The sequence below is a fragment of the Protomyctophum parallelum genome, assembly GCF_964188405.1.
Source record: "Protomyctophum parallelum genome assembly, chromosome: 7".
In the NCBI taxonomy this organism is placed as follows: domain Eukaryota; kingdom Metazoa; phylum Chordata; class Actinopteri; order Myctophiformes; family Myctophidae; genus Protomyctophum; species Protomyctophum parallelum.
The window spans coordinates 43,817,539-43,838,477 of NC_139705.1; the positions used below are offsets into that span (position 1 = coordinate 43,817,539).

At 42.2% G+C, this 20,939-nt stretch overlaps 1 protein-coding gene across 1 annotated transcript in view; it reads right to left on the reverse strand.

The window, feature by feature from the left end:
- Positions 1-20,939, reverse strand: part of LOC310862327 (cadherin-4-like) — a 243,801-nt gene that overhangs the window by 64,559 nt on the left and 158,303 nt on the right. Inside the window, exon 4 of the mRNA XM_083770178.1 lies at positions 10,590-10,816. Coding sequence (XP_083626304.1) covers positions 10,590-10,816 — 227 coding nt within the window. The remainder of the gene's footprint in view (positions 1-10,589; positions 10,817-20,939) is intronic.

The window sequence follows — 20,939 nt, forward strand, 5'->3', positions numbered from 1 at the left end:
ACATCTAACAATGAACGGGACCAGACTCACTTAAACCTAATGAGAGCGAGAGAGAAAATGTAGACTTACCGGTATCTTGAATGCAGTAATATCATATGGGTTATAAGGCATAAAAGGTATGCAGAAGATGTTAACATGCTAACTAGGCATCATTTCACTCAACTCGTGATATGATTCGATACTAGGATCACAATGCGGTTTTATCCTCCTGTGTCGTACAGTAGCAAATGGCAAAACAATCAATTATCTTACAAAGATCCTGTATTTTCTTTCTCCTCTGCTGTTTGCATCACGATTCAAATTGCGATTTAATGTGTTATTTAATGCGTTACATGTCTGACCCATGCTAACGTGTGATCATGTGGCTTCCCAGTGAGTGTTATTAGATTGAGACACCATAGTGTTCGCTAGTGGAGCTATTGTCCACAGATATGAACAGAACATGGCTCTTTCCGTGGGACGGAGAGTCTCGTACATCCAGGAACTCCCCCCAGCAGCTGTACCAGCCCCGTGCCCGCTGCTGACCAGCCAACCAAGCACACATGTTGCCATGCTTCATTGCCATTTGACGGGTCCACTCAAACGTGAACACGAAGCAGTCCATATGGTCCGCTTTCGGGAGAAACAACCGTTCGCTGGAACGCTCAGCTGAGCGCAACGCGCAAACAGCCTGCGCGTGCTGGCGTGGCCACAGCACGCCCTATGCAAATGTGTTCCGTCAGTTGGAGCAGGATGATAGGACAGATGTTGAGCGGAGTCTGGATAAAGGAATTGTGTTCTTTGCGTTTTCTACAGAGAAGAGGGGCTACTTGGGCTTGTCTGCAGGGGGTCTGCTGCCCCACTTCTTACAGGTGGTGCGAGGTTGGGGGCACCGAGGTGGAGAGACCTTTTTTTGTATGGACGGGTGGAGTTGGGGGGGAAGCAGAATATGGCTGTCATGCAGAAGCAGATGTGACGATCCCCACCCCACAATCACTCCTTGTCTAAATAAATAATGCTCCACACACTTTCATCTGAACATGCAAATAGGTATTATTGGGTTCCCTGAGGGCAGAGAGAGAGTAAAAGAGTGAGAAAGAGAGAGTGAGAGTGAGAGTGAGAGTGAGAGTGAGAGTGAGAGTGAGAGAGAGAGTGAGAGAGAGAGAGAGAGATAGAGAGAGAGAGAGAGAGAGAGAGAGAGAGAGAGAGAGAGAGAGAGAGAGAGAGAGAGAGAGAGTAGCCTACTGCCTGAGGGAGGGTTATGGTCTGGGCTTTTCTCCAACCATGGTGCTATGGATGGTCCTATACAGGAATTCTGATCAAAGCCAACCACTCTCACTCACTCACTCACTCACAATGGATCTCCTTATGGGTTTATATTTATTTAACTTTCAGTTCAGTTAACACTCAGGATTGTACAGTTTTACTGAGGTCGAGTTCCAGGGTCAGACATTAAAATGTGAAACACTAGCCTTGCGTAGCCAGCCTTCATCTGGACTTCACGGCCAAAGTGGTGACGGCCAACCAGATTCGTCTGGAACCAGGCTACAGTACAAACCTATCCGTTTCTTCCTCGATCTCAAAATGACATCCATGGGTACCTATGGGTATCTATGTTAGACACACCCACAGACACACCCCCAGATTCTCAGCCACACCCACAGGTTTATTGTGGAGTGTGGAGTAGCTATTCAACCACCAGGTGGCGTCGGCCCATGATGAGCAGAGCTATTAAGTCTTAATAGCTTCTAGCAATATGCAGTGGTGGAAAAAGTATCACATTTTGTACTGTATCTGCAATATTGAAATACATACTGTTACAAGTAACATTTATTTGAGTAAGCGGTTAGGGTCCATTTGGTTCCATTTCTACAAACCAACCAGGGCCCAGTATTCCATAGACTCCTGTATTGGCGGCGATCTTTAGCTGTGTTTTTCTCTGAATTGAGGCTCAGATTGAGATGATTGAACAAAATTTAATAAATCTTTTCTACGGCCGGCAGTGAGGGACATTAATTTTACTGAATCGCGGGTGGCAGTCAAAGAGGTTAAATTCTGGAAAGATTTAGCAGGCATTGGTAGAATTGGCCTCAGTTCTAAAGGGTTAAAGTATTATATGATTGTTGTTATGTTGTAGTTGTAGATATGGATATGTTACAGTATGTGTAAGACAAAGTGTGCCCCCTACCACAAATCAAAGTTACCAGGCACACACACACACACACACACACACACACACACACACACACACACACACACACACACACACACAAAGGCTGTCCCCGAACATTCAGGGTTCGAATGTTCGCTCGTTAAGGTTGCCACTCGAATCTTAATTTTTGGCCTTGAACTGAACCATTCGTTTTTTTTTTAATTATTATTATAATTCTGGGTGCCTGCCATGCAATGGCAGAAACACAGGTTGAAATCCGCAACACATACTTAATAATTATCGTAATATATGTTCCGAAACTTTGACCTCTATGGCCGGCCGCACGGTTTACCAAAGCCCCACAATATATACATCGAAACGTGCGGCTCGGCCGGGAATGGTGTGCTTGTGCTTTTCTTTCCGTTTCGGGTTACCGTGCCGACGTAATTCGCAATAAACGACGCGAAAAATGCCCCATGCAAAGTCAATGGGGAGACGCGGGTAAAAACAGAAAACGACACGTTACTTTGGAGCCACATTGCTCTGGCATACTGTTACGTAGAAACACAATTTAAACCTCAAACAGCACACGAGGCCATCGACTTTGTTGTGGTTCAGACGGAATTTGAATGCGTTGCACGGTTTGCCCGCTATCTCAGTTCAAAGTGTGTGTGGTCTGAGCAAAAATCTCGACTCTCAGTGTCGCACGGCCAGAGAGAGAGCGGGTCAGAGGGAGAAGCCAATGTGAAAACTGTAGCGAAATTCTCCGAACAAATCGTCCTCACGGCCAAAATATTCACTTTACACGCATGGGTTTTGGTAATTTTGTAGCCACACTCGTCCTCTTTCACCCAATGTCACAACCACAGCCCAGATTCATACGGTACGTGAACTACAGCCCTGAAAGCGACAGGTGTACCATCATAATGTGTCATAGAACTTCATGTTAACTGCTTGAATGAGTCAGCAGTTTTTTCATCACAAACACAATTTCTTAACTCGCTCTCATAACCACGTTTTTTATCGTACCAATACCACGATCGCACACGGCGTACCTCAATGTCTCGGGTCACTCACGGCATTTGACGTTTACTTTTTGCGATAGAGCAATTTGTTCGGACATACGTTCTCTCACTGAATCAGTGTGGTTTTAACTTTCAATAGTGTTTGCATTTGCATAGACTAGCCCTAGCCCAGGTGAAATTGATACTTTGTTAATGATTCAAGGTCAAGTTGACCACCTCTCAAACACGCGCACACACGAACGCACATGCACGCACATGCACACATGTGCACGCACACACACACATTGAAAGTCAATGGAGAAAATCGGGGAAACACGTAACTCTGTCATTTCTCGACCGTTTCAGACGCGGGGTGGCTCGCCAGAACCGGGTTGCCCCCCTGAGCGCACACACACACGCACACGCACGCGCACGCACACACACAAACCCTGTCTTCCTATTGGCTGGCCTTTACACAGCTCCAACTATTGCTTACAACATGCTACAGCCTCAAATTTTGGTACATGGACGTAGACCATCAAGAGGAACAAGCTGTAATGGCTTAATTGCTTAAGCTCCGCCCCTCTGTATTCCTATTGGCTGGCCTTTACACAGCTATAACTTTTGTTTGCAACATGCTACAGTCTTGAAACTTGCTCCATGCACTTAGACCAAGTTGACCACCACTCGCACACACACACATTGAAAGTCAATGGAGAAAATCGGGGAAACACGTAACTGTCATTTCTCGACCGTTTCAGAAGCAGGGCGGCTCGCCGGAACCGGGCCGCCCCCCTGAACGAAACCAAATGGACCCTTACAGCTCAGACATCTTAGCATTAGCATGTTAGCATGATATCATTAGCATGTTAGCATTAGCATGTTAGCATGTTAGCATTAGCATGTTAGCATGTTAGCATTAGCATGTTAGCATGATAGCATTAGCATGTTAGCATTAGCATGTTAGCATGATAGCATTAGCATGTTAGCGTTAGCATGATATCATGTTAGCATTAGCATGTTAGCATGTTAGCATTAGCATGTTAGCATGATAGCATTAGCATGATAGCATTAGCATGTTAGCGTTAGCATGATATCATGTTAGCATTAGCATGTTAGCATGATAGCATTAGCATGTTAGCATTAGCATGTTAGCATGATAGCATTAGCATGTTAGCATGATAGCATTAGCATGTTAGCATTAGCATGTTAACATTAGCATGTTAGCATGATAGCATTAGCATGTTAGCGTTAGCATGATATCATGTTAGCATTAGCATGTTAGCATGTTAGCATTAGCATGTTAGCATGATAGCATTAGCATGTTAGCATTAGCATGTTAGCATGATAGCATTAGCATGTTAGCATTAGCATGTTAGCATTAGCATGTTAGCATGATAGCATTAGCATGTTAGCATTAGCATGTTAGCATGTTAGCATTAGAATGTTGGTGGCAACGTAATGCGCAATAAATAAATTGAAAGTCAATGGGGAGACCTGGCTCACATGTAACCATATGGACCCTTCTGAGAGGCTAAATGTCATCAAATGGTGGTCCGTGGCTCAAATGCTGCACAGACTTGGCGAGCTTCAGGCACCCAGTAAAATTTCTTGAAATTTTGTTTCTAGTGTTTTATTATTATTATTATTATTGTTATTATTTTACTCTATAAATATATCTCGGCGAGAATGCGATATGCGATATGCATATGTTCATGTTGTGTTTACAATCATTTGAAAGTCCTGCAGACGGCAGAAGAGACAAACACAGTGACACACACACACGCACACACACACACACACACACACACACACACACACACACACACACACACACACACACTCAATGCGCTTCTGAGAGTAGCCTACACAGGTGGAACAAATTAATGAAAGAGAGACAGCTAACGAGCAACTAGCAAGGCAAGCTACACTCTAGTTTTAGCTGCCTGCCAGCATCTCATTCAACTATTTTTATGGAATGATGAGCTCGCATCAGGGACGTATGCTGACCATTTGGTTGCCCTACTCGTAGGATATTTGTGCTGCCCCCCTCCCGACGAGAGTGCTGCTAGCCTATTCCTCATGCAGATCGGCTATTTTCGCTGTTTGCGAGGACGCACACACGGCCGCTCGCAGCAGCGGAGCACATGTCACTGTCAGAGCCACTAGACGCTTTGTGTGTGTGTGTGTTGGGAGAGAGAGAGAGGGGGAGACGCGCTGCGCTCTGATCATGTTCAAGACGGATATCTCGTGTTGTCATTATAGTGTATTAAAAGTAAAGACGGTTGTATCCACACTCAAAATGCACACCTTCCCGGTCGGCCAACCCGGTAGCAACCCTCACCAACCCCTGATGAACTTAACCATTATTTCACTGATAGTCTATGCAACGTCGCCCCGGAGGATCTATTTATGAATTGCAGCCTGGTTAAAAGCACTCGGAGAAATTAATTAATTAGAACCAATTAACCAAATGGTTCGGATGTTCGCTCGGAAATTCCTGCAAATGTTCGAGTCCTAAAAACAGCCTACACACACACACACACACACACACACACACACACACACACACACACTAAACAGGAGTCAGTGAGTGTGAAATAGATGCGGCCCACAGCTCTGGTGCCATATCAGCCTCAGCCAGCTGGCTCTAGTCCCGGTTCTTTCCCTCCCTGTCACAGACTCCCCAAACCCCTCACGCTTTGATATCAGCCAGGACCTGGCAACCCAGACATCTGGAAGTTATGATTCAACAGAGCACGCAACACAAAACGCCATTTCCATAATGAAACATCAAATTGTGTTTCAGCATCCTGATTCTCTCTCTCTCTCTCTCTCTCTGTGATGAAGTGCATGCTGTCACCCTCGCCCCTCTATCAGTGTGTTTGGTTTGTCTCCTCGGCACCTGTTCCACTTCTCACTCAGTCTGTCCACAGAGCTGACAAAATCCATCATTTTACATCACCTCATGCTGCAGTAACAGCACCACCTACTGACCCTGTTCTTAAAAACAAAAACAACTGAGCTCTTACCATACTCTACTGAGGTCACAGGTAACACTTGTAAACACTGGCAAATCATGAGCATTCATTTAACATGCACTCTGAGTGTGCAAATTGAACCAGAAATGGTCGAAGGCTCAGTTTGGTCTAATTTGTGGATAGATTAACAACACTGATGCTTGTATTTGGGTAGCCTGGAGCATTCGATTTTGGTGGTCGATATTTTCATTAATATCTTCTATGAACGTCAAAAATGATATTCCTTTATCCCTTCATAGTAGCAATACACTAAAAGAAAAACGGAGAGAAAAGCACACTTTGAACCTTCCACCAAACGCATTCTTGGGCTCTGTTTCTCTGCCACTCCAAAATTGGCTGGTGTACAAGCTAATAAACTTTACTCACCATGCTAACTACTTTGTATTGACCATCTGTTCTGGGTTTCCTCTCTCTTTACTTTTGCCCATGGACACTGCACATCAATTTGACAAAAAAATTGACAAAGAAAATGGACAAAAACAAAATTGACAAATTGACAAATAAAAATAAATTTGACAGACAAATTTGACAAATAAAAACACCTCCACTGTTTCAGTACTGTCAGACCATCGAAACTACTGTAGGTGTTAAAAGTAAATAGTTTTAAGAAACATAATTATTGGCATCATAAAAGCTAACTTTATATATAACGGCCAGTTACCTTACAGTACAGACGGCAGTACAGTTAAAAATGAATCAAAACATTTGTCGAGTAGACGTTACAGACTTATTGACAGACTGGTTTTAAATTAACCCATTTTGGGCGGGAACCCCTTTTGGTATTAGCATTACGTTATGCTTTAGCTATTAAAAATAGCAGATCTACAAGCTTGTAGGTCTGCTATTTTTGAAAAATCGAAGAACCACTGACACAGAAACATAGCTTTTTCAGAAAACTGTCAGGATGTAGAAGACATTTTTTGAATCTGATCTCAGGTCAGAATGGGTTAAGTTTGACCCGCCACATGCTACTTGTGGTAGCAGCAAATGTGTTCATAAAGGTGATGAACAGATTTGTGAAGAAAGCTATTGGTAAGCATTTATTTTGTAGATTGGTCACACATTTGGCTAACTTTCAGCTAACTAACACTGATGTCACACTGCTGTAATAAACAGTGAGAGGAGAGCCCTCTGGCAGCGCTCATCAACATGCTTAAAACCACAGGAGATGTCAGAAGTTCAGAACTTAAAGCTTAAATCAAACCAAATCTGTAATCACGAGTATTTGTATTATTACTAGTGTCACTTGTGTCACTTTTCACTGTAGGTAATTGTTCTGCCCCCTGTACTATGTTTACTAGTTTTTGTATTGTATGTTTTTGTACGGATACCCTTTTACCTGCACCTTTAAGAGCCTGCTCAGGGACTACAGATGAAATTTTGCCTATGGCTAACACTGGCCCATTTACATGGATTTGAAAAATGACGTGTTGATTAATGTGCATTGTCCTGTTAAATAAATTAAAAAAAATATATATATATATATATATATATATATATGTCTGCCTGCTAGTTTAGGAGCCTCCTTATAATTTTGCTGTCCCCAAAGCAATATGAAGAGCTGAAGAAAAGGCAGTGGGTGATCCGAGCACTCAAAAAAGTAATTAAAAAAATCGCACACAAAAGCCAGATATGAGGTGCTAAACAAACAGTAGCGGCGTGGCATGGTGGTGATGTTATATTGACGGTGTAGTCAGGCATGCACAGCAACCAGTTGTGTTGGGGGTGAGGTGAGGTCATAGGGAGTCAAAGTGAGGATAAATAAATTGTCCATAAGGAGACAGAGAGAGGATAAAATCCCCACCAGAACCTATAACTCTGACACTTTTACATCCATGTATCTGATTCAGATTTGATGATAAACCACCACTCGAGGAAGGAGTCTAAATCTTCCCAGACTAAGCTTCCCAGCTGTTCTGATTGTATATACCAATCGAGAAAACTCACATCTGTAAACAGTTTGACAAGACTTTCAATTGGTTAAGTCGTCTGAAGACACACCAGCGTATTCACACTGGAGAAAAACCTTTCAACTGTAAAGAGTGTGACAGGAGTTTCAATCAGTCAAGTCATCTGCAGAGACACCAGAGTCTCCACACTAGAGAAAAGCCTTTCCATTGTAAACATTGTGACAAGAGTTTCTATCGGTTAGGTACTCTGAAGATTCACAATCGTATCCATACTGGAGAAACACCTTTCCACTGTAAACACTGTGTCAAGCATTTTAGAGTGTTATGTAATCTCAAGACAAACCAACGTAGCCACACCGGAGAAAAACCTTTCCATTGTAAACAATGTGACAAGAGTTTTACTTTGTTAAATGACCAAAAGATTCACCAGCGTATCCACACTAGAGAAAGACCATTCCACTGTAAACAGTGTGACAAGAGTTTTAGTGTGTCGAAAAACCTCAATAGACACCAGCGTGTTTGCAAGCCGACACTGACAGTCTGTCAGTAAAGGTCAAAGTAGTATCAATGACGTCATCACATTGACACATGGGGGGAGACATGATCAGAAATAACTACATTTTTGGATAAAGCAAGAGAGGCCAGGTTGAGATGTTTTGGACATGAAAACGATTGGTGCAGGAAAGCAGTATAAATGGAACGACTTGTATCATTCCTGACATGAATGGGCCCAAATAGCCCGGCATCCTTAGTTGCTCTAATATGCAAATGAAGCGACATAGCACAACCAGATACTAATAAAGCATTGCAGGACATTATATCGGCCTATACTTTTCTTGCATCAATGTCTATGTCATCAACCGTATTTGCCAGCTGCTATGCTCACGCATCTTACATCATGTACACAATGTTTGGATGGATGCAATTACCTGAAAATACCTAAAATTATACTTACTTATGCTTACAACACCATTTCCATCGCTTTACTCTGTGTCTCAAGACTGGGTGTGCAAATTCAAATGTAAAATTTGACTCATTCTCAGGATAGAACATATCAGTTCAATATATTTCACGTGGGAGACCCGAGTTTGAATCCCGGGCGTCACATTGGTGCCGTGACCCGGATCGGGTTTCCTCATGGGAGGAGGTCAAAAGGGGGGTGAGTGTAGCAGTGGCTCAGAGCCTCTGCCTGATGGCTTTAAAAAGTCTGATATCTCCCACAAGTCCATAGGGATATCCCTTTGGTTTAGTCAAGTGGTTAAGATGTTGGACTTTCACATGGGAGACCCAAGTTTGAATCCCGGGTGTTACATTACATTACATACATGTATCAGTCAATATAGATATAGTTGACATCAGATCTTTACTTCTGTATCTCTCTAGAGCAAGAAAGACACATCATCAGTACTATGTATCTTCTCAGACTTTCCACTGCACACTAGACGGGAAAATATGTTACAACTGTATATATTCTACATCACGGGTAAAAAATATGTTACAACTGTATATATTCTACATCACGGGTAAACTGATTATGATGCCTACAATGTGTACTGTATGTCTCCCTTTCCACGTGTACGTTTTGCTGCTCTGCTCTGATCAACAGTTTTTCAATAGAAGCTCCTCCTATCCATCCATCCATCCGTCCGTCGATTCATTCATTCATTCATTCATTCATTCATCCATCCATCCATCCATCCATTCATGCATTCATCCATCCATTCATCCATTCATTCATCCACCCATCCATACACACACACCCACTCACCGACCCACCGACCCATACCATGGGTCGGTGGGCCGGTCCATCGTCCCCATCACTACTGTCACTCAGACTAAATGATTTACTGTATACTAGGCTACAATATAATCACAGACTGAGATTACTTTGAAAAGCCAAGAAAAAACTGTGTGCTACGTGAAGACAGATTTGAGAACAATTGATCCAGACGTTTTCAGAGATGGAGCTCCTGCTGTTCTGTCTGAAACATCATACAGCGGATTAGAGCAGCGAGCTGCACTCTGTGATCACCTGACCTTAAATACAAGTCTGTCTCAAACTACATAGAACTTGACAGAATGTTCTCCCCAACTTAAGTCTGGCTAGTGTTTTTATTCACCAACTTGTAGAGGTGAACAATATCGACGCCCACAGACATTAGTTAATTGCAAACCGGCGTTCAGTTGACTGTTCAGCAAGAACATGAGCTCATTCAACCAACATTCTCATTTAAGTTACAAATGGGTTTTTTTGCTGCTTTGTTTGAGTCACCATGAAATAATAAAATAACCACCGATTAAAGCAAAATGCTTATGATCCTTGTGTGTATGTGCATTCTCTCTCTCTCTCTCTCTCTCTCTCTCTCTCTCTGAACTAATTATTAGTTGTTGCAATCAGACCACTCCTACATATATGAGGCTCTGGGGTGATAACCGCCATTTGGAGGTGTGTTGTGTATGCATGTGTGTGGCGTGTACACATGTGTGTGTGAACTTTGCCCACCTCATTGCCATTCTGTTGGGGTAACGGAGGGTCAATCAGGGCCAGCTGCACCACGGTCTCCCACACATGTGCGTGTGGACTGCTGGCGGTCAGCTTGAACTGGACAGGTTCATCCAGGCTGTCGGCGTCTAGCTGAGTAAAGATAGATCCGTCCGTACGCACGCTGAAGCTGGGATCACTGCTCTTGAACACCACTCCATTGTTCCCCATGCAGTCATCAAACTTCACTGCAGAGAGAGAGAGAGAGATGTTCAAATATATTATGAAGACAAAGAACCATGAATACATTGAAAAGCGTCTATACGGGGCACGATACCAAACGCGCACGCAATAGGATCAAGAAACCAATAGGATCCACCGGCTGGTTTCGCAGGCAAATTTGAATCCGCCCCTCTAGACCAGAAATCACACTGGCTGAGGCAGGCTAGCTGCCGGGTGGACCCTGGACCTTTCTCTGTCTGTTCAAGGTCACAATGTTAGTTTTTATTAACTTATGGGTCGATAAAAAAAATATTACTAATATTTGCTACACACGCCACCAAATCTCACTTTTCTGAAAAGTTGTCAGCCGCAGCCCTGCAGATATAAATCCCATTAATTTCTCTATAGACATGTCAGAAAATCATTATATTAAGAGTTTCAAGCCTGGAATCAAGCCAACCAGGTCCCTGGTGAATCATGAGCCTAAAACATGTGGTATAATATGAACCTCCGTGACTACACCATACACCCACAACTCACTGCAACCATGGTCAATATGAACCATGACAAAACATTGACAATTTCCGGAAACACGTTGCACATTGTGAGCTTGTAGATCTATTTTTGACAAGCAAATGTAAATCAGGCATTACGATGCTATGCCAACTGTAATACATTTTAGTCGACTAAATCAATTGTAGATTTAGTCGACTAAAATGTTATATTTAGTCAACTAAAACTATAAACAAAAAATATGTCAACATTACAGACTATGACTGAAACTAAATAAATTTGCTGTCAACGTTAATACTGCATATAACTCCCAGGCACTGCAAACAACTCCCCAGACACAAAATATCATTTAAAGAAGTTACATGTAATGTACTCCAAATACGATATACAGTACGATAAAGTAAAAAAAAAAAAAAAAACACAGATGGTGAAGCCAAGAGAGAAAATACAGCAAAGCTCATTTTTATGGTATTGTCAAAGGCTTCTTCGCTTTTCAGTGTTCTCACATGGTCCGTGAAGAGTTGAATCATGGCTAAGCTAAGCTCATGTTCTACCTAGACCTCCCTCACCCCTTACGTTCGCTCTAACCTGACCTCACAACCCATCACTGAGCCAGCCTCGTCTCTCGGGGGTTTAGAATGTCTAGACGGCAACCTTGGGCCGAGGGCTGTAACTCAACACAGCCTTGCAGCCGCTCCTCACCCCGTGGGCCCTCAAGCGAGACTTCCACTATAGCGAAGCACGTCCTGCTCCTTGTTCTATCACCATGAGGCTGTCGGTGCTCACTACACTGTATCTGTGAGCACAGCCACTCAGATCAGATAAGGCCTCTTCAACAACGCTCTTGGAGCATGGTTTACAGAGGGAGCCTGTGTGCTGGCATTGGAAGTATCATTATATTAAGAGTTTCAAGCCTGGAATCAAGCCAACCAGGTCCCTGGTGAATCATGAGCCTAAAACATTTCATATGATATGAACCTCCGTGACTACACCATACACCCACAACTCACTGCAACCATGGTTAATATGAACCATGACAAAACATTGACAATTTTCGGAAACACGTTGCAGATTGTGAGCTTGTAGATCTGCTATTTTTGGTGGATTAACCCATGAAGCCTGAGGCCGAATCTGGGAACGCCTTCTAGGGCCTGACCTAAGGTTTCTGAAAACCTTCACATTTTGATATATATTTTTTTAAATAGTTATGTTGCTACATGTACAGTATAGCAATAGCTGATGAGACACAGAGAGCGCGCCGGCATCAAGGGTAGAACAACGTATAGGTTGCACCAGGTATCAATGGATTAAAGTAGAAAAAGCAACATCTTTGTTCACACTTAAATTTATGTTAATTCTTATTTTCTTTCTTAAAACAACAAGAAACTTCCGTTTGCCATCGTTATTTCCCTGTTCCTCTGAGTGTGTGCGCGTGTGCGCATGTCTATTTATGAATGTGTGCCCAGTGCCACATGCAACATATACAGCATATGCATGGTGGGATGTGATCACTGGAAAAACTATTCAGTTATTAGTGTGACTAATAACATAATGCTCTCTGAGCTGTGACTATAGCTGAATGAACAAAAACATAGTGCTGATTGCCTACAGTCTATAGGCTACTGCCCTGAGTGACAGGATGAGTGTCCAATCAGACACTCACAGGCTCTTGTTGAATCAATTATGGAAGGTGATTAGAAATTAAACCCCAATTTCATATTTGTCTCCCGCACGCACGCACACACGCACGCTAACACACACACACACAGAACAATATTGATCTATAAATGCACCAAATCTTTGTCTGTGTGTGTACTGTTGTAATCCGCGTAACTCGAGAACCGTTCGCCCCACCACCAGCTTCAAATTGTTCACACGCGTTCCACACCACCACAGGGTGTGCAGTGCCCGGTGTCGAGACAGTCGGACCCACGATTGTCCCACAGGGCCCACTGCCCAGGGTCCATATATGGAGCTATGGCCTGTTCTGACATCATTCTGACATCTGCATGGACTCCATATTTGGGCTTGCCTGACAAATAACTCCATATATGGGCATAAAAGGGACATAATATCTGGATGGGGCATGCATTTCAACTTGCATCGTTCCGAGTAGGATGCGGTGCTCCAATGGGCACCGCTGTAGAGGCTCCAATGGGCACCACTCTAGTAATAATAACGCTGATGAATGTTATTAACATGTAAGTAGATATAGGTCATACTGTAAGTGACTACAGTAGACCTATAACTTTCATTTTTTCACCCTAAAAAACATTATTTCTATTACAACATCACAAAGTTTATTCTAGTTTGTTTTGTTCACGCACGCACGCACGCACGCACGGACAGCCTTGCAAAAAGCACCACTTTCACATGGTAGGATCAATACCAGAGTGAAGCCCAATGGGCCAGTTCTGCACGCAAACAAGCTGAGAGCAGTGGGTCCAGACTCTGCATTGATCTGACCAACAACACAGACTGCCTGTGGTGTGAAACATACCTGTTCCCCCAGGGCAGTATGTGCCTTTCTCTTCTCTATCAGTATTGAAAACAAAAGGGTGGTTACAATGGGCTCCCCACATGGAGGAGACTGCATGAGGTGGATGAGGTTGCATAAGGAATGAGCCACTCACATGGAGGAGGTTGCATAAGGTGCTTCTATTGCTCTTGCTTTTCTTTCTTACTTTCCTGTTCACTATGTCTCTTAAATACTCTCTATATCTCCTCTACAGTCGTCCCTCCAACTTGACAAGGACAACAAGGGCTGGACATAGAGTATATATATCTATAGAGAAGACACCCGAGTTCTCCTCCCATCCACTTGCATTGAGTTGCTCAAAAGCGCATGAGGCGGATTCACTCCTCCTTCCTGGTAGGAACAGAGTGCATTCTGGGATGGATTGGCCCCAAACACATGAACGCGCGACCGACACATGAACTAGCATCGTGCGTGTGTGCGTGTGCGTGCTACTCGTGGTGAACGCGCATCGCTATGTAGGCAGCAGGCTCGTCTTAACCTGACACTGCCAGCTGGGGGCGGTATTGGGTAGCAAGCTTTTTGGATCAGGCAGCGTCAGGTTATTATTCGGCTCGTCTGCCCTCCAGTGTAGAACTGTTTTCGGAATATTTTTCGGAAAGGAAATATAAAACCATAGCGGTTTTATCATATTAGCATTTTGAATAGATTAAGAACATGGATGTATCTGATGTAAATGAATTCGTTATTTTTATACACCTCTATGAACTGTTTACACACCATATAATATTAATGCAATAAACTGAAGTTCATTCCAACTTGTGTGTTATTGTGTGGTGGCTGCAGTTGAATATTTGCTTTTAAAGGGACTTTATACTTTTGCTAAATTCACATTTAGAAGAAAGTGAAAATATAGGCTACATACATTTTACAAATAAACTTACCAATGACAATGTAGAACAACAAGCTCTGAAGAGGAACACTTCAAGCCTGCATGGCAAATGCAAGGTCACAGCACCACTCTAAACTATTAAATAATAATGCTACCGATCTCTAATAAAATGCCAAAATAGCACAAATTAGCACTATGAATGCAAATATAATAAATATTAAATATGTATCAGACCCAGTCAGTATATGAGTATATGAGTATAAGAATATGCTTTGTGGTAATATCAATAGGTTGAACAATTTTGTAATTACAAAGATAAATGGTCACACACTATATATATATATATATATATATATATATATATATATATATATATATATAGCTCAGTTAACCTTCTCCATGGATGAGGTTTGGTCTTGCTGCTATATATGATTACTTCATCTTCTGGTTTAAGCTGGACACCTGTGACCTTCAAGCTAAAATTAAAATTACAGGGAGACAATCTTACCACAACATGCCTACTCAATCGGTTAAGACATCAATTTATTGTTTTATTCTCATTCTGTTCTCATTGGATATCAGATGTCAAACCTATGCGTCTTCATGATCCTTTTTGTGCTTATTTAAATCTGCAGGTAATAATTAAATTAATTCAGGTAATAATAGAAATATTCTGAAATATATAACATAATCTAATCTGGTGAATATCTAGTACAAGTGCCTAATGAAATATATCGATTATCTAAACAAACATTAAAGTCCATAGACTTGACTGACTTGTCTGCCATATGGCGCAATCTTCAAAAGTACAAGCTCACAGCATGTGAGCTTTCCATTTTATTTAGCTGTTTAATGTAAAACAAAGTGGTTAATGAAATATATCATATAGCATATGGTGTCATGTTCCTTAACAAGGTTTTAAAAAAATGCACTTTGTAAATAAATGTCATTTACACACTTATTTTAATTGGAAAATTGATCATTTTCAGTGTTATGGAATAATTTAACCATTGATTTTAGACTGTAAAGAGACGGCACTGCACAGAGCTCCACGACCACCAGTCAATCAATCAACGTCCTCTGCCCAGGGATGGAGGCTTGAAGACGGGGTAGATGGAGAGACATAAGCCTAGCAGAAAATGACTTTCGCCTACTTGTAGGTTATCAAACCATGTATTTATATCGGTAAATAATCATGTCGATGGTAAATCAACATTAACATTTCATGTACAGCTGCTATTTAAAAAAATGTTTTTTGAATTCGGACTCGGGAGTTCTACAGAAGCCTATGGTAAGTGAATGGGAAGTCCCTGGCAGTCAAAATGATACAAGCGATCTTTATAATCTTAATACTTGGTCACAAACCAACTATTTTACAAGAACAATATTGATGTAACTAGAGATTAGACAAATTAGCTATATTTTATATACATAGAATAATAAGTAATGAGCAAAAGTCCTGATGCGACATTTCCTGGTTTTAATGCGGTCGGTCCGTCAGCGCTCTCCGCTCTGGAGCAGAGCTCAGAGCTGCCTGAAACTTTCTGGAGTGGGCGGAGCCTAGTGCGCGTTCATGTGTTTGGGGCCAGACCTTACCAAACTGCAATACCTTCTTTCGGCCACTATGTCCATTTCGCCTCAAGATTTCCTCTGGGTGCCTTCTCTATAAATATATATACTCTAAGGGGCTGGAGCACCGATGACCTTCTTGGGTCCAACTTGACCAAAATACGGAAGTGCAAACAAGCGCTCAATGTTAAACCCAAGCTGCACAGGGTTTCCTCATCATAACTCCACTGGTCCCCCTGCAGTCCCTCCTCTGACGAGTAGGGCCGAGTGCTTCAAGGTTGGAAAGCCTCAGATGCATTTCGGCCAAACACATGAACGAGCACCGTGTGTGCGTGCACTGCGAGCGAGTCATGACCGAGCGCCGCCGTTGTTGTGTATTGGCTCGGCAGCCTCGGCACGTTCATGTGATTGGCCCAAATACCGCTCGCGCCGCAATACTACTTTTGGCTACCATGTCTTTTTCGCTTCAGTGTTTTCTCTCGTTAACATCTCTATTAGTATATTCTCTAAGGACAAGGGATACTATTGTGGAGAGGATGAAAGTCGAGTGGTGACAGAATTACAGTGAGAAGGAGGAGGAGAGAGAGGCGAGGGGACAGACAGCTTTAACGTCCATATAAATTATGTATAGGAGAATGTACATACAAGTCTCTCACTCCTAGAAGGACGGGCATGGAGGTCGGAGCAAGATTGTGTATGAGTGTGAGGCGTGTGGGCAGGCCTGGACTGGCCACTTGACTTACAGGGCATATGAATGGGCCACCCTCCCTTGCTTTAATTATTATTATTTTTTGCACATGGAGGGATGTTTTTCAGTATAAAAGTGGTGGTATTGGGGCTTTTTTGTGTGTGCCTCGAGTATTTTGGCCCCGGTCAGGGCCAAATGTCAGGGCCGGATCTTTGACCCAGTACAGCCCTGAGCGTGGGGTATCTGGTTCGTCCTGACGCAGATTGGCTCTCTATTGTTTTTACACAGCCACGTTGGAATGGATGGGACCTTCAGATGGGTGTTTAAACAGGTTAATTGGGCTGGCTTCCTGAGAGACCGAGACATATGGAGAGATGTGTGGATGGCATGTGAAAAGTTGGAGAGAGAAACAGAGATATACTGTAAGATGGACAGAGAGAAAAAAGCAGAACTCCAAAGAGGAAGGATTGAGGAGATGGTGATGAGGAGAGGAGCATGGCCACATGTAAAGGGCAGTCTAGAGAAGAGTACTGTGGGTTGGATGCTTGGTGATTGACTGAGCATTGCCAGCAGCATCACTTGCCAGCAGCATAGATGGATCGCAGACAGAGTGAAAACACCTGATGGATGCTATGAGTTGGAGGTGTACTGTATGTGTGAAGCCAACCTCTGCTGGAGGCTAGTGCACTGCTCCATCTCTCCCTGAGGGCCATAAAGTACTTTGACATCAATGAATAATGAGGCAACACAAGAATTCTGAGGTATAGAATATAGAGATTTACTCGAGCAGGAGACAGACTTACACTCATGTATGGAAAACCCAGTCTGACTCCCAGAGTCTCAACAATTGACAGCCTTTATAGCCCTCCTCTTCTCCCACAGACAACCCCCAACATATAGCCACAAGGCATGACCATGTGTGGACAGTGACGTCATAAACCAGGGCTGTAACTTTGAGTATTCTACATGTTTATATATAGATTTCCACGACATTACCCCACTTTTAAACATTTAAAAACTCATAAACACCATTTATCAGTACATTGCAGATGAAACACAAAATAAACACTCACTCATATCGTACGGGCAGGCGAAAAACCCCTTTTCATACAACATTATCTCGTAACGTTCTGGGAAAATTCCTACACCGGCCTATCTCATAAGAGAAAACGACCACCACATGGCTTACGACATGATAAAAACATAAAATCAACAACATAGTATACACAACAAAACACATCAGAATACACAGGTATTCAGGCACAAACATAAATCAATATACAGTGACACAATGGTTTTATAACAACAAACAAATAAGAATTAAACATACAATAACCGTTGCCGACATTGGACCCAAGAAAACATCTCAGCACCATAGTGTCCATTCAGAATTGTCCATCAGCCCACTTTGAGGAGCAAGTCAAGTCTTTTTAGTTCTTTCACAATGTGCAGGGCCCAGACATGTTGCGAATTTGCAGATTGGCCATTTTCAACAGAACAGCACACGTCCCGGCTTCTCAAAAGACCAGAAATTGTCACCCCACAGGTGACATTCCTGGGGCACATGACCGCACATGATCGCCGGATTCAGAGTTCAGAGTGCTAACAGCACTCTCATTTAGGACCCTCAGTGTCATAGTAGCAGACATGATCGCACATCATCATCATCATCATCATCATTCATCATCATCATCATTCATGTTGTCGTCTTCATAGGATCATATGGAGCTGGAAAAAAACATACTACAAACCAATTTTTTAAAAAGGCCCTACTCTATCTAGTCTCTATCTTTAGTGTTGATGGTGGACCAATACTAATTATACCTTACTTTATAGACAGTTGGTTCCCGACTGCCGGACACCCTGAGGTGTAGGCTGCTCATGCAACTCATTTAGAGCACTCTAAAGCCTTCTGCCGGGGTACCAGCTGACACTATAACCATCTCATTTACTGTCAGTCCACCACCTTCCAACGTCTCTACACGCATTTGTATAACTACTGCCTAAAAATACATTCTCATGTCTCACTAGTATGGCATAATTCAAACAATACCGCTGTTCAACACTATAAATTGTATAACTACAGTAAAAACTTGTTCAACACTAATAAATCATATAACTACAGTAAAAACATTCTGAACATTAATATGTTGCATTTTACTCACGTAATACTCACAGATTTGATTTCCAAAATCCAATGATACTTCTCTTCTGTAAACACAGCGAGATAACCATTTCGGCGCACATGCACACACATGCAAAGATTAGTCATTTCATTAGTAAATCATTCCACAAACATATGAATCTGGACCGCCTCCACCTTGAACCTAAAAAGAAACCTGGATCAGAACATTCATACATTTATACAGGAAACACATTGTATTTAAATACTTTGTCTATTTCAGGGCGTCCCCTGAACCAGAACTGCGGACTCACTCACATTAGTCTGTGTGACTCCTATGAATAATATCTTGTAAATACATCATATAGTACTTATATTCTAGAATGTACAACAACTCCTATCTTTGGTTCCATTCCACCATCGGTGTACAGCCCCTTACTGGACCTTTAGATAATTGAACAATGTGTAACTCATAACTTTTAGTAAGCCCAAGCAACTCCAGCTTGATAAACAGGTTATCATTCTCAGTCTTAATTTTAACTCATGCAGCCAATACATTTCTCAGTCTTAAATTTAACTCACGCAGCCAGCCAATACATCAATCAATATTATTTCTTGCCCTGATGAAAATAGCTACTCAAAGTTACTCTATAAATGACATCTATGATGTCAGTGTCTACTTCTTCTGTCTTCTTCAATAGCTACTCAAAGTTACTCTATAAATGACATCTATGATGTCAGTGTCTACTTCTTCTGTCTTCTTCTTCCTGCTATATTCCCTATTTATTTACTTACTTAAATGACGACTGCATAGCTCATAGTTGCTCTTACGTTCCGCTGTACTTTTACTTGTACTTACATTAAATTGAATCTCATCTCATCTAGGACACACATTCCATTTTCCAATTTAAATTCAATGGTCCTATTACAAATACTATTTCAAATCAATTGGTTTTTAACAAAACTATGCCTGCACTCACTGTAGATTTGGCTGATTTTACACTGTTTACAGTAACTGTCCATCTTGTATTACTGCGCACACATGCTAACATAATTCAGTGATCTATCACTTATCTCCACTAATTTATATTAGTGTTGTAGTATCTGACCTGATGAGCAGCTGATCATGGTATGTCTCATATTCAGCCCTGCGGGTAACTCACAGCCTAGTATACATGGGGGGTTTGTTGCTTTGACCGTCGTTATGCCATAAACATTTCAAATAGCACTAGCCCAGCTGTTTTCCCTATCCTTGGCCAAGTCAAGATAAGGTCAAAATAAAGTCAGATCCTGAGCACAACCATTTTAAAGTTTACAGACCAACCACCCATTTCCTTTCATAGCAGCCATAATTGATAATCCCTCCTTACTATTTTGTCAATATGCATCTGTCATTCTTACCACACCTCTCACCATCACTACAGAGAGAGTAAACACAGTTCCTGCTAGCCACAAAATCAGCAGATGACGTGGAGGAGAACACAGCCATAGTTCCCAAGGTCTCACAAAATCAGATGTCGAAAACATATCCTCCATTGTTGTTGCAGAAGTCAGCTCTGCCTTGCATTTGAACCCATCCTTTGCAGGGTGCCCAAAACCCTTCACACAGTGTCTCAGTACAGTTCAGTTCAGTTCAGTAGGTGTCTCAAAGTTCAGTGCAATGATCACACCTCCCACAGTGTGATCTTAAAAATCAAGTAAGCGGTTTGTAGCCTGTATCTCTCCCTCTCCATGGTAACGGGTCAAGAGCAGGCTTACTCTGACAGATGCATACGTTTTGCATACTGCAAATTACTATATTTTAAATGATCACAATTACAGCTGCTATTACAATCATATTCCATGTACGTGATCTAATTGCCATATTCTTTGTTCTTACCTAATGTAAA